Source organism: Acomys russatus, chromosome 24 (genome assembly GCF_903995435.1).
Source record: "Acomys russatus chromosome 24, mAcoRus1.1, whole genome shotgun sequence".
In the NCBI taxonomy this organism is placed as follows: domain Eukaryota; kingdom Metazoa; phylum Chordata; class Mammalia; order Rodentia; family Muridae; genus Acomys; species Acomys russatus.
Window position 1 is genome coordinate 9,689,777 of NC_067160.1, and position 15,147 is coordinate 9,704,923.

At 42.8% G+C, this 15,147-nt stretch overlaps 1 protein-coding gene across 1 annotated transcript in view; it reads left to right on the forward strand.

Annotated features, from left to right (window-relative positions):
* Ttn (titin) overlaps positions 1-15,147 on the forward strand; it is a 275,595-nt gene that overhangs the window by 415 nt on the left and 260,033 nt on the right. Inside the window, 10 exon segments of the mRNA XM_051166126.1 lie at positions 1,926-2,029; positions 4,131-4,334; positions 5,505-5,792; positions 6,240-6,325; positions 6,419-6,660; positions 10,937-11,255; positions 11,568-11,720; positions 12,346-12,477; positions 13,819-13,950; positions 15,001-15,138. Of these exon segments, the coding sequence (XP_051022083.1) occupies positions 1,939-2,029; positions 4,131-4,334; positions 5,505-5,792; positions 6,240-6,325; positions 6,419-6,660; positions 10,937-11,255; positions 11,568-11,720; positions 12,346-12,477; positions 13,819-13,950; positions 15,001-15,138 (1,785 nt within the window). The 5' untranslated portion in view covers positions 1,926-1,938.

The window sequence follows — 15,147 nt, forward strand, 5'->3', positions numbered from 1 at the left end:
CTTAACCTGCCAGCATAGTCAACCATTCAGATTTTTAAAAAATGTCCTTGATATCCTAGAAGGGGGAGGGTCTGAAATGGGGGGCAGGAACGGTTGCTTCCTTAGCAAACTTGCCTGTTGAGAATGTACAAAGTTATGTGACTCGGTGATAAAGCAAGGCCGACCAAGAATAGCTCTGAGAAAACCCATGTGGCATCAGCTACACCCGATGACTTTTTAAGGGAATCGACTGCTGAGGTATCTGTTGCAGGACGTCGGCAGAACACTTGTCTGCTGTCAGTCAAGCTGTGGGGGTTATTTTGGGAGCATGACATTTCAGATGCATACCTTCAGCCCTAGGCCTCTGAAGAGCAAGTGCTCAAAGAAACAAATTTCATCGTCCCAGACAATAAGAATATCAAACCTATTTAGGCCACTTAATCCCAACATTTTTATAAGATTTCAATGAAACTATAGAATTATTTTCTAGAAGATTCCAAACCTTACCATGCATTTTAATTCAACCCACAATTATATAGTTGAGATAAATATTAATACTAAAAAAGGGTAAGAAACAAAAGACTTTTAATTTCTAAACACACTTTGTTTTCCTATCTTCCTGGGATTAGATTACAAATTGTAAATGTCCACTCTTAGATAAATACATAATTATGCACGGTTTACCTAAGAAGATATCTATTTTTAGAAGATGCACTGGCCAGAAACAAGAGCTCATGAGAAAGCATTCCTGAAAACTTTCCATTGATACCTGCATTTTTATGGGGTATGAGTTTTATCTCAAAATTTTTTAGTTACAGTAAAGCAGAGCAACAGGACCAAGGAGAATATTGCATGGTGACGTTGCAGTGAACAACAAATTTTGTGAAAAGTAATAACAAGGCCACTGACAATTCAGAAATCACCTTTTAATATCAGGACAGTGGCCGGGTCAAGGTGAATAATTAGGTATTTCTGCATAAACATTTTCTCACATAATCTCTGGAAATGGTAGACGAAATGCTTTCTTCCACTTACAAAAGGACTCAACCGCCGATGTTACACTAATTTTTCTGTTGAATACCTCACGAGACAAGCCCAGGGGTTTTTATTCTGATGAGCATTTCCCACCAGCCCTTGTTCGTTATTCAGTTTGCACACTGTTCCATCCATGTTAAAAAACCCAACTCAGCATTTTTCTTCCAGAGCTATAATAAATTTTGGCCTATTAAATATTTTTTTCCTCAACATTACTTCAGCAACATTAATTGTGTCATTGTATACAATGTACAGAAATGCTAGGCTCTTACGCTGTTGTGGGGGTGGGGGAGCAGGGGGGGGTGAGAGAAGGGGAGAGGAAGCTTGTGGATATGAAAACACTTGCCAACACTTTTCAAATTAGTGAAAGTCTTACAAAGTACAGATTTATCATTAGGTGGTGATTTTAACTAATGAGACCTGAAGCAAGGTCACCTTATAAAACACTGGCACAGTGGGTGAGAGCTGGTGGGAAAGGAGCTACTGTTTATGTCATTGTCTCTTACACACTGTGTTGATGCAAAGGCTCATTTGCCACATTTTGTCTCTGAAATCCCTTCACCACCCCTTTGATGTTGCAGCTTGATTTTCCCTTCTACTCTCTCCCAACCTGATTTTCGTTGTTGGTACGATTGAATGTTCCTGCTTTGACCACTAGGGGCACTCCTTGCTCGCTTAGCCAATCTTCCCTTCCTCTACCATACTCACCCCCAGCCCGGCCCCCAATTTCCGGTAAATTAGCTCAAAGGTCAACTGTATAAGCCCCCAAGAGAGAAGTCTTTCTGTTGCTCCAAGGCCACAAAATGCCTGCTGGACTAATCCATTTGAAGAAATTCTTGTCTGTCTCCACCATGCAGCTGCTGAGGGACCCTGAGCATCAACAACCTCACGGTTTTTCTTTTCCTTTTCAGGGTGCCTAAGAAGATGACCACTCAAGCACCGACGTTTACGCAGCCCTTACAAAGCGTTGTGGTACTGGAGGGTAGTACCGCAACCTTTGAGGCTCACATTAGTGGTAAGCCCATTCGTATGTTTTCTTTTCCCGTTCCACCTGCCTCCTCCAGTAGTACATAACGTTTCTTTTTGTAGGCCTTGAAACCAAGTTTAAACCCCGCTTCTACTATGTAAAATTGTCCTTAACACTATGGAGAGGTCATTTTAAGGGCACACCATTCACAGGATGCTGACAATATAATGACTTGAAAATGTTTTATTCATATTTATAATTCCACAAAGCAAAAATAATTAGCATTAGATTAAAATTTGCTGTCAGAACCCAGCAACTAAATAGGAACAAATTTGGTCATTCTATATTTGGGTTCAGGGACAGAGCCAGCCTAACAGACAAGAGCCTAGTACTGTGGGGATCAGAGACAGGGCTTCTCCATAGGTAGCTTGTGCATCTGAATTTTAGTTGTTTTATATAGGAAAACAAAAACAAAAAACAAAAAAGACAGTGACTACTGATGATACTCATTTTATTGGGGTTTTCATCATATTAATTAATTAATTAAATTATTCTAGTGAATTAAAGAGCTCGCTTTAGTAACAAGTGGCAAGGCATAATGCTGACTCCCTTCCTTTCCATCTTTGTAGTCAAAGGTTACAAACGTTTTCTCTAGAATTTTATTTAAAGGGAATGTCACCCATTTCTTTTCTGCCTCTTTCTCTTCATTACTTGGTTTCGGTATGATTCTAGACCTTGGATGATTCATAACAGGTTGAGGGTTGTCTATAAACTAGACTGTAAATAATTTCAAAATGATTTGATCAACCTGCCCCCTTCTATAGTGCCATAACTGGTCATGAAAGATTATATGGATTAACCGATGGCCAGGATTAGTTCACAATTCAGTGTAGGCCTGTGGCGAACATGTTTCCTCCGTTGCTTTTTTTTTTAAATGCTTGGCTTATAATAAAAATATAAACTAAAGTTTGCTTTTTATTTCCCTTTTCTATATTCTGTATGAGTCTTACATACTGGCTAACACTTTGGGAAAATATCATAGCATCACTCATTTGCTATTGGTGGAAATCAATTCAGTTTTCCTCTTGCATGGTAAACTCTGACTCCCAAATGCTCATTTTTCTTCAGATCCTCCATAACTTCTAAACTGAGCAGAACACACTTGGTGTCTGTGGGAATTTGCTCCTTTGTGTAGCGGTAGTGAGCCCCGGCACCTTCAGACTTTCACATTCCTTCTATTTATGTGCCTTTAAGTTCTTAGACATATGTCACAGATGACATTTGACACCCACAAATTAATCTGATAAACTCTTCACTCTCCGATAATGGGAGGTTGGCTCCTGCAAGGACAACACGGCAAACAGTCTATTGTCACCACCTCCTGCCTCGAGGAGAGCGCTTACAAGCATTTATGTCAGACGCAAAATCAGCCCTCTCTAAAACAGCCTTCCGAACTCAGAACACACTGGACTTTAATAAAACACGAAGCCGCTTATATAGTTCTTAACAGTGAGCGAAGAGAATCCGGATTTCCTCTCACCACCCCTACCTTTACACCCCATTCTGGAAACCTGGGTTTGGCTCTGGAGTTAACATGAGGAACAGCTTGTCCGTGTGAGGGCACTTTTGTGGCAGTGACATTGGCAGAGGCGTCCTTGGCTGTATCCCTGAAACAGTAGAGGAGAGAAGCAAGCATGCCATCCCACGACATGGCTTTGCTGCCTCTAGACCTCATGTTTTCGAAACCAACAACCGTCACTTTCTCCTTGAAAGTTTCTGCAGATCTCTATGCTTAGGAACCCCTCTTATTATGTTAATAACGTCTACTAAATTAAGTCAGATAGAGTCAGACTAGAGGGTAGAAGATGAGAGCTCTACCCCTCTCTGTACCACTGATAGTATGGAGACCTTGGAGAAATGACAAAGCTTCAGTGCAAACCCCAAGTCCATAAATGAAGGGGCTGGACTCTATATAAACATTGGCCTGCAATTTTACATTTCTATCGTGTGACTGTCATGCTGTCACTGTCACTGAATGGGGTCCCACTGTGGCCCTGACAGGCTAGTGCAAGGTCTTGCAATGATGAGAGAGAACAGAGGACTGGACAGTGCCCACTCCAACATGAAAATGACTCTGCTTGCCTTCCAGGTTTCCCAGTTCCTGAGGTGAGCTGGTTTCGGGATGGCCAGGTGATTTCAACTTCCACTCTGCCCGGCGTGCAGATCTCATTTAGCGATGGCCGCGCTAGATTGATGATCCCCGCCGTAACTAAAGCCAACAGTGGACGATACTCCCTAAGAGCCACCAATGGATCTGGACAAGCGACTAGTACTGCCGAGCTTCTCGTGACAGGTAGGTTGCTGGGGACCGCCTCTCCTAAGCCAGGCCAGAGGGCATCTATCTCCTGCACAGGACAGGAGTCCAGATAGAGCTCTATGCACAAGGGAAGCAGCTCCCAAGCCCAGGAAGGATCCATCAGACACGTGTATATGATTTTGTGGGTTGTGCAATTCAATCCTCTTTGTGGACAAAGCATAGAGCACCCGAGAAACAGGGTCTCTGTACACATCGCAAAGTCAAAGTATCTTTAGGAAACACTAAGAATCGTGTTGCTCAGCAGGTAGAGAGTAGAGCCTTAGCATAAAGTTATTAAGAAATAGGGAATATCCCAGGAGTCACTGCGAATTGCTCCTTTAATGAGCATTGCCATTATTCTGATGTAAGTGGTCCATGAGCTGGGCATTGAAAATACTGCATAGTAAACCTACTAAGTCCAAATGCTTGTTATTCCAACACATGAAACCACTCTCCCATAGTCATTTCCAATCACCTCAGTACTTTAGTACTTAGTGTGGTAAACAAATATAAAGAACAAGAGTTACTCTACTAATTGCATAGCCGGGCCTTGTTTGGACTCTATCATGCCACGTTTGTTTCTGATAATTCCTTGGTCATAAATGACCTAAACAGACAGCCGACCAGGTTGCTTGGGGATGGGCACTCAGAAAATTCTGAGCTGGAAGAAGTATAGTAACTCAGAAACGCACCGGTTCACTCTGATGTTTTGCCAATCGCTGGAATCCACTTCTGAGCAGTTGACGTAGTTTGCAAAACTACCTTAGCATGTTAGCAAAAGGCAGGCTCCAGAGATTGGAAGTGCTAGAAAGGTCTAGAATAATATAGCGACATCTAGACATTTTGGTAAAAATAAACAAAATGAACCTATGGGCTAGAGAAATAGCTGGGCAGTTAAGAAGCTTACTCAGATAGATAGATAGATAGATAGATAGATAGATAGATAGACAGACAGACAGACAGACAGATTGGCTGCTCTTCCAGAGGACCCTGCAGCTCACAACTGTCTGTAGCCCCGGTTGTGGGGGATCCAACATTCTCACATAGACATACATGCAGGCTAGATGGCTGAGTCAATCTTTGAGACTTCAGGCTGTGATTGCTTAAAAATAACCTTGTTGGGCGCACCTGCCTCCCGGGCCTGACCTTCTTCTCTGTCCCCGGCAGCGGAGACAGCACCACCTAACTTCGCTCAGCGGCTGCAGAGCATGACTGTGAGACAAGGAAGCCAAGTGCGACTCCAAGTGAGAGTGACTGGAATCCCTACACCTGTGGTGAAGTTCTACCGGGATGGAGCTGAGATCCAGAGCTCCCTTGATTTCCAAATTTCTCAAGAAGGCGAACTCTACAGCTTACTGATTGCAGAAGCATACCCTGAAGACTCCGGGACCTATTCCGTAAATGCCACCAACAGCGTTGGAAGGGCTACTTCCACTGCAGAATTGCTGGTTCAAGGTATGTGGTGGAGGCTAAGATGGAGAAGAGAGGCTCAGGTGGGAGCGTGTGCATCCTGACTCCCCGAGATGGCAGCCCTGGGGGACGAGCAGGAGCTAAGATCAAAGCTGTCTTTTCTACCCCCAGCAGAAGGTCTCTAGCATTTTAGGCAACAGTTCAATGTTGACACTCACGATAGTTTACCCTATGGTAAGCAGAACATGTATCAGTTGAATGGGTACATCTGCATGTTGTTGGCAACCCATGGAATAGCTACAGAAGCAGTCCAAGAGAACTCCTTTCTAACAAACATTTTCTCTTTCTAAGTCTAATGTATATTCACACACAAGCCACATGTTGCTGCAGTTTCCTTACTGTTGACTTTCTAGTCACAACTAATGGATTCTCTTTTGAAAAAAAAAATCATGATTTTTCTCTCCTAAAACACTCATGTTTTCGTTTCTACAGGTGAAGAAGTAGTACCTGCTAAAAAGACAAAGACAATCATTTCGACTGCTCAGATTTCAGAAACAAAGCAAACCCGGATTGAAAAGGTTAATTTTCCTATAAAATAGTTCCCAGCCTAAAAGATTTTTGCCTCCCTGGCTCTTCTCTCTCACTGTGGCATCTCTTTTCATGTTTTTCAGAAAATTGAAGCCCACTTTGATGCCAGATCAATCGCAACAGTTGAGATGGCCATAGATGGGGCCACTGGACAGCTGCCACATAAAACACCTCCCAGGATTCCTCCTAAGCCAAAGTCACGATCTCCAACACCACCTTCCATTGCTGCCAAAACACAGCTGGCCCGACAGCAGTCCCCTTCACCAATAAGACACTCCCCCTCCCCAGTCAGACACGTGCGGGCACCGACCCCATCTCCGGTCAGGTAAGCCTTCACAAGGAAGACTGTGCTCCTTAGACATTGTTGAAATTAAGTGTTAAGCAGAAATGTGGCATGAGAGAGAGAGAGAGAGAGAGAGAGAGAGAGAGAGAGAGAGAGAGAGAGAAATCCCTGAATGTGATCTTCACAGTCCTCACCTTCCATGGGTAAACTTATAAAAGGAATTCTTATTGGCAGTCCATTTGAATTCCATTCAACAAATACACACGTTTGGAGCCAAAACATAACATGGGGAGACAAGAATTATGCAGAATTTAGAGTTAAATTTCCCCAAAGTCAGTCACCCAGACTGCTTGGGGACAGTTTGATTTGAGGCACGAGTTATAATAAGACTCACAATGTATGTATGGCTCAGCACCTCTGTGTTAGCTTCTCATCCGTTATCTCACTAAACATTCACAACCCGGAAGAAATGTGATCCCCAGTGTTCTTGGTAAGAAACTAGAGCTAAGGAATGTAGGAGGCTTTTCTGAGGTCTAGGTCTGTCCTCCATAAAATAGAATCACAGCCAGAGTGGTTCGCAGAGTTTGGAAGGAATCTGTGAGCTCATGAGTTGAAGGGTCCCTTGGAAATAAAAAGTCATTATCCAACACTCATGCTCTCAAAAATGAGCAAGACCTTCTAAATTTTTCCATATGTTTCTGTTACCTTATCTAAAAAGTAAAGCGGATTTCTACTCTTAGCTAAAATATGGGTATTTTACGAGGTGAGCCTGTATCAGCAGTGCTCAGAAATTATACAATCAAATACAAATTACCCACAGCCGTGGAAATTTGGGGAGTTAGTCTATAATGAGGCTTTTAATATGATGAGCTAAAGACTTCACAAAATTTGGGCTCACACACAAAAAATTGTATTTCAATCAATTCAAATGAAGTAAAAGGAAAAAAACCATACAGATCAAGTCCTTCTGCTAAGACAATAATGAGATCGTTGACCTAAAAAGACAAATCCAAATTCACTGTAAAGTCACTGTGATCAAAATCATATGACGGGCCTAAGGGATAGCCTAGTGGAAGAGTGCTTGCCTGGCGTGTGTGAGGACCCACATTTGATACCCAAGGAGGAGTGACTAGAACAGCCCATCGTGGACACAGACAAGAGGGCACAGCCAGAGGTTTAAGCATACAGGGAATCTGTTTTTTAATCAAGGGGAAGGATATTTTATTTCACAAATTAGACTAGCCCTAATTAGCTGTCTGTTGGGAAGAAGGCAAACCCAGGATTCGGCCTCATATGATCTACAAAGAAAATGGCATCTTGATTAAAGTGTTAAGTTAAACATTTCAAGGAAGGTCAGCAAGACGGTTGGGAGGGCAAAGGCAGTCACCGTCAACCATGGCCACCCGAGGTCAATCCTTGGGACTGCACTGGTGGACAGAAAGAACTGACTCCAAGAAGCTGTCCTCTAACCTATGGCACTATGGCATGCTCATACCCACCCCTCGCATAGATGCACATGCACATAACCACATACATACAAACACACACACAGTCATGCACACACATAAATAAATAAGCATGTGCTAAAACTCGAAAGAATGGAAGAAATGTTTATGGGAGAAGAGCTTTTAAAAATAGATTTGCAGATCCACAATAAAAATTAAAAATATCCCCATGGCAAAAAGCAACATCATTGTTAGACTAAATGGTACAATTATGTGAGAAAAGATAACATGCTCCTTTCCGAAGATGCTTCATTGTTGCTCCCAATTCATAAAGAATTCCAACTAATGACATCTTGAATGATGCCAGAACGGAAAGTCAGCAGCCTCTACAGGGTTGTACTGAACAAGACATTGTAAACCATCTAAGCACAGGAAGTTCTGGAAGGGCATATGACAAAGAACAAGAGATAGGGAGAGTGGGACTGGCGAGATGGATCAGAGGTTAAGAGCACCGGCTGCTCTTCCAGAGGTCTTGAGTTCAATTCCCAGCAACCACAGACTGCCTCACAGCCATCTGTAATGAGATCTGGTGCCCTCTTGTGGCCTGCAGGTGTACATGCAGGCAGAGCACTGTCTACATAATAAATAAATAAATCTTAGAAAGAGAGAGAGAATGCAAACTACCAGTTCCAGCAACTAATTTCTAAAGGAAAAAGAACCAGACAGAACAAATTAAAAAATGTGGAGAATAATGTGAACATTCAAATGACATAACATGCCAACTATCTTCTAATTTTTACTTTGGTTACTTAAAAATAGTTGAAGATATTTGGCCAGAACTAATATGAAAATTAACAAAAGCTCTGGTTAAAAAAAAAAAAAAAATATATATATATATATATATATATATATATATATATATATATATATATAATTTTTAAATGTGTTTAATCTCAGGCTGTGTATTTGTTTGCATGCCACGAAATCACTCATAACACAGACCAAATGTAATCTCTGAGAGATAACAGCCTTACTCTATTTTAAATTCAAGCCTGGGTGTCACTTAAAAGCACACACATCTCCTGACCCCCCAGGGAGCACAGTAGGCACCTTGGCCTCCCGAGAGTTTATTAGTAGGGATGCAGCTACTTCATCTGCAAATTTTACTTTAAAATAATTACAAAATATAAATGCCATCTTGTGAAGAAAATAATGGTTATGCCTGATAGACGCCTTCCTAAAATGTCCCGTGGCTTAATTCTGATTTTGTCATAGATAAAGCGAGCATATTTCACTGGGCGAGGTGCATTGTAGCTAGCTGTGACCTAGTGATTATTATTTTTTTTATATTATTGTAAGTGCAGAAATGAGCACTTTCCGGTAATGGCTCCAATTACATTGATTTTCACAGTTCTGGGCTTACCTGAAGCCTGCTGCTAATCACTCACGTCATGCTAATCCTGTCTCAAACTCTTTTTGAATTAAAGCCACTTTGCTAGGAACAGCAAGAACAAAGCAAATTCTAAAGGAGGAAGCTCCTGTGTCTTTGCCTCCCCTCAGCTGGCGAGGCCCCCATGCCGGTCTAGTCCAGTCTTTGCTATACTTCGAAGGCGATTTCTTTTCACAGTAGATGTATATTTGTTAGGCCTCCCTCCTTTCAGCTTGGTTACAATTTCTATCCTAAAACATAAATTGTATTTTTTTCTTCTCACGCAGACAGCCTTTTACAAGAAAATGATTAAGTGTTTCTTTGTGAAACCCATTGATGTAATATTCAGCAAAGTTATTCTCTATTTTAAAGAAAATATTACTGGACCTTCAGCTTAATTGAGAGAATTGTTTTATTTATGATTGATGTAAACTCAATATCCTATGCAGGTGCCAGAATACATTTATAAACATGTCCCTGTGTGAGTAATTTGTAAAGCAATACTGCCACCAAGAGGCAAAATAGAAAAAAAATTAATTGAAAATTATTTTGAAAAAAATTATGTTCAAATAGTTGATCTGTACCTAGAATGCCTGCTATTAACAACAACCTGGCTTTTTGTGCCACTGCTGTTAGGATTTAATGCCTACACCCTTTGATACATGCTATTTGCACTTTGGATATGTACACAAAAAAAGCAGCAGTGAAAACTATTTTGGAAGAAAATGCTTTATCAATTTAATAAAAGTGCTTTGAAGTAGCTAATTCACACGATAATTTCAACATCATGGAAAGGACGCTCTTACTGTAATGAGATGAAAGTGAGGATAGTAATAAACTCAGAGGAATTAAAAGAAGTTGCCCACAAACACTTTTGGCTAGAACAGCAGTCCCACGCTGCATAGCACAGCCAGTTCCCAAAACCATTGTGCAAAACTAAGCAGGAAATTCATAAGATACTGACATGGTTGGGACTGTGAGGGGAAAGCACAGAGAAGGGGAAATGTGGGTTGTTTAGTAGAGAGAGGCACAAACATTCATTCAGTTACCCAAACCATATAACACCCTATAAATTTTCTCCCATCCCTTCCTGGAGCTGGGAACACACGGTCCTTTCTATGACAGAATTTTAAGGACACTCCTTTTACTGTCTGGTTGCCCCTTCCTCCTCCCGCCCCACCCCCAACGCCAGGAGGCGAGATGGAACACATAGACCTTTAGCTTACTTAGAATTAACTCTCATGTCCTTCCAGGGTTAAAGCAGATAAGCATGGGGCTTGTTGAGATTTAAATCAAATTACCTTCCGGTGCATTCCCGTATCCTCCAGATAGGCTGTGGAAACTCACATCCTAACACCCAGCCTTAAGCATGGCCATCTAAACCCCATGAAGCCCTGTGAAGTGCCTTGCCCTGATGCCCTAACCTCTGACATTCGGTTTCCAGGTCTGTGTCTCCGGCAGGGAGGATCTCCACTTCCCCCATCAGATCTGTCAAGTCCCCACTGCTCGTCCGCAAGACTCAGACAACCACTGTGGCCACAGGCCCCGAGGTGCCTCCCCCTTGGAAGCAAGAGGGCTACGTGGCCTCCTCGGCTGAGGCTGAGATGAGAGAGACAACAGTGACGAGCTCTACCCAGATCAGAAGAGAAGAGAGGTGGGAAGGGAGGTACGGTGTCCAGGAGCAAGTGACCATCAGTGGAACAGCGGGGGCTGCAGCCAGCTCTTCCTTCACAGCAGGAGCCGTTGCGACTGGGGCTAAGGAGGTACAGTCACAACTCTTAACTCTCGGCATTTCACTGTTGGCTTCCTCTGACCTGATTTCAGGCATGGGGTGGTCTGTATAGGTTGGAGAGGAAGTGCATAGGAGCCTAAAACTATAATCAATATGGAAGACAGAGTTTACCTGTCATTCTTTACCAAGGCATCTTTGGGTCAAGGACTAACCCATGAGGCTTGCATAAAATATGAATTTTAATGATGCAAAACTTGTCTTTCTGGCAAATAGTGGGTATTTTGTTGCATAAGTTTTCCGCCAGGTGTTTTAAAAGCATTGTACTTGCTGATTGATAATACAGGTGAAACAAGAGACTGACAAGAGTGCAGCTGTTGCGACTGTCGTTGCTGCTGTTGATATGGCCAGAGTGAGAGAACCAGTTATCAGTGCTGTAGAGCAAACTGCTCAGAGGACAACCACGACTGCCGTGCACATACAACCTGCTCAAGAACAGGTACGCACAGCGCCACCAGGGGGCGCTGGAACGCACCTGGCTCCCTCTGCTTTTGGTAATTGGACATTCAAATCCCCTGCTGAACCAAGTAATGCTGAGGGCAGCTGGCCGCCCAGCGTGGCCCAGGCTTTTAGAGCTTTGTGAGGAAAAGGTGGCTAGAAATATCAAATGTGTTTAAGCTGTAAATATCACAGGAGCAGACCGGGTCAGAAGGAATACCTGGGCTATGCGAGGCAAGCAAAAGTTAACTACTGTTTTCAAGGCATCCAGGGACTGCCTGAGGCTGGCAGGTGGGAACCAAAGGCGGGTCAAAGAGTGCAATTCCCACCATAGCTAGGGTCGGAAACTATTTCCAGGCAGGCGTTAGATTTCTCTAAGCTTCCCCGAAAGGACCTTGTCTTTTACTTTCCTCAAAACAAATGTGACATTTGATTCACAGCTGGGAAGGAATATAAATACAGGTCACATCCTACCTAATATTTGAGTAGACCCTGTTAAAAATCTAAAAGCTCTCTAGCTCTCCTCCCCGCCCTGTGGGTTAACGGTTACACCTTAGTTCTGTTGCGTTATCGTAAGCTTCTGAGTGATATGCACCGAAATGCTTCCTTCCTTTTATGAAAATCAGGTGAGGAAAGAGGCGGAGAGGACCGCAGTAACCAAGGTCGTAGTTGCTGCCGACAAAGCCAAGGAACAGGAACTAAAATCGAGAACCAGAGAAGTGATGGCAACAAAGCAGACGCACATAACTCATGAGCAGGTGAGGATGGCTTTTGATTTTACAGGGCACCCATGTGCCAGGGCCACAAACAGCATCCGGGTGTCATGCACGCCCATTGCTGAGCACTTGATACCAATGTCCCTTAGAGTCACCGAATAGTCATCCTGGAAATATAATGAGGATCTATCGCATCTAACTTTGCTTTGTAATCACCTGCACTGATTATAGGTCAACTATTGATTATAGGTCAACTATTGATTATAGGTCAACCATTGCCGTGGGTAGGAACCGAAAAGATGAAATAGATGCTATGGCAGGAACTCGGGGGAACAAATAGGGAAACTGAATATGTTGCTTTAAAGCTTGGTGCTGCTTCCTAACCCCTTGGACGTTAGCACACGGGGTTCCTGCGGGGTGTTCAACAGAATCATCTAGTGGGTCAAATAAATGGTCAGAGAGTGAAATATCTGGGGACAGGTTGATCGGGGTGCTGGCCAGTGGAGCCAATTATCCACAGACTCGTTTGAGAGGATACATTTTTTAAAAAGACTTATTATTTATACAGTATTCTGCCCACACATGTGCCTGCCCACCACAAGAAGGCATCAGATCTCATTACAGGTGGTTGTAAGCCACCATGTGGTTGCTGAGAATTGAACTCAGGACCTTCGGAAGAGCAGTTGGTGCTCTTAACCTCTGAGCCATCTCTCCAGCCCGAGGATACATTTTTCAAGTCCCTTTCTACCATGGTTCTGAGTTTCAGGCATTGGAGGTTTCAGGATGACGGGACTCACTCCTGAGACATCAAATGGAAAGAGATTGTCCTCAGGATTTGAGCAACGCTTTGCCTAAGGCAGATGCCAAAACTGCCCTCCCACTGTGTCTCAATTTTAGACAAGCTTTGATATTCAAAACCATTATCATATTTAGAAAAAAAAAGTTAGACAAAGTAGAGTAGAAAGGGTGACTGTAAATTGTGCTTAGATCCTTACATTAAAAAGGAGCCAGGCAAAGTTACTTGTTGGGAGTTCCATAGAAATAGCCTGAGCTGTAAGATTACTTTCAGCTGGCAAAATAGCACGTAATTAAATTACCATGTAACCATCTATAGAAGGCACAAATCTTGTTAAGGCTGATTGCAACTGCCCATAAAACAAGCAGTCCTGAATTCAACATGCCATTTCCTTCAAAGAGACTAATATATGGTTCAGAAAGAGAACAGTTGTGTTCTTATTAATTAAGATATGAGGAGTTAATTAATGATGGCTCTAGAAAGGGAACTTCACTCTTTCAAATTCCCACTTTGTTGTATTTAATACCGCGGTAGCCCCATTGGAGACTGGGTGACAATAAGGTCCTGTTTTAAATCATTGATTGCAGATAAGAAAAGAAACTGAAAAATCATTTGTACCAAAAGTAGTGATCTCCGCAACTAAAGCCAAAGAACAAGAAACTAGAATTACTGGAGAGATTACTACAAAACAAGAGCAAAAGCAAATAACTCAAGAAACAGTAAGTCTGGCTTTGTGATTTTTATAAATGGCTTCTTTCCAGTCAGCTGCATGTGCCTCGTACCCAGAACTTGAGACCAGAATCTCTTTTTCATCTCCTTCCTTCTACTGTTTGCCTGTGCCTAGGGTTGAAACTCTTTTCTGTGCACTGTTTTGTGCCCACATGAGCAGTTTGGTTTAAACTCTACTGGAACAGTTTGGGGGTATAGCCCTGAACTTTCTAGATCATGCATAAACACACCGTACACCTCAATCCTCCCCACTATCTACACTTTGGCACATGTAACTGGAGCTCTTGGTCACTCAGAATGGGGCACTCAGCCTTCATGCAGCTGTGAGGCACGTGCCTGCTTGCACCTGGTGAAAACAGGTGCACACACCTTAGCCCCAATCACTCTAAATAGGCAGCAGCCACATAAGAGAAGACAGTGCCCACAGTTCCTGGGTGATAAACACCAGAGTAAACATTCCGGGTATGGGAAGATAGCTTTGGCGTCACTGAAGTCTACTTTTCTTCCCTTTGTCACCAAACTTTGAGGAGCAGGAGCTTTTCTTTGACCAGTCCTTTCCTCAGAGTTCTTGCCTGCTCTCAGAGTTGCTTCCTTTAAAGTCCCCTTGAGAACATTGTACTGGTAAAAAAAAAAAAAAAAAAAGGCTAAGGAGAGGCGGCCGCCCATGTTTCCTTGACACATCCAGTGGCCCAGGAGTAAGGCTAGGTGAGATGCGAAACATAGGAACCCCTAAGTCATTGTAGCCCTGCAGACTGATGAGTTCAGCCAGCCTTGGTTTTCAGCCATTTGTTGTCATCAGCCCTAGCCCGAAGATGTCCTCTTTTCAGACCTGGCACAGTTTACTTAGCAAAAGCTTGACAGCACAGTTGATTCCTTAGGAAAACAATGGCAGGCTATAAGCACACGTTTAGACTTCTGAAATGGGGGTGGTGTTTTCTACCTCATCACTAAGCCTTCAGTATTCTGGACGTAACCCGGTCAGCTTACCATATTTTTGTTCCTTTTGACACTCAAATGTTCATTTTACTCTACAAAATCAGATAAGACAGGAAACTGAGAAAGTTGCTGCATCCATGGTGGTGGTCGCCACCACCAAATCCACAGCACTAGAGACAGCCGTGGGAGTTCAAGAAGAAACTGCCATACAACAAGATCAAATGCACCTCACTCATGAACAGGTGATGACA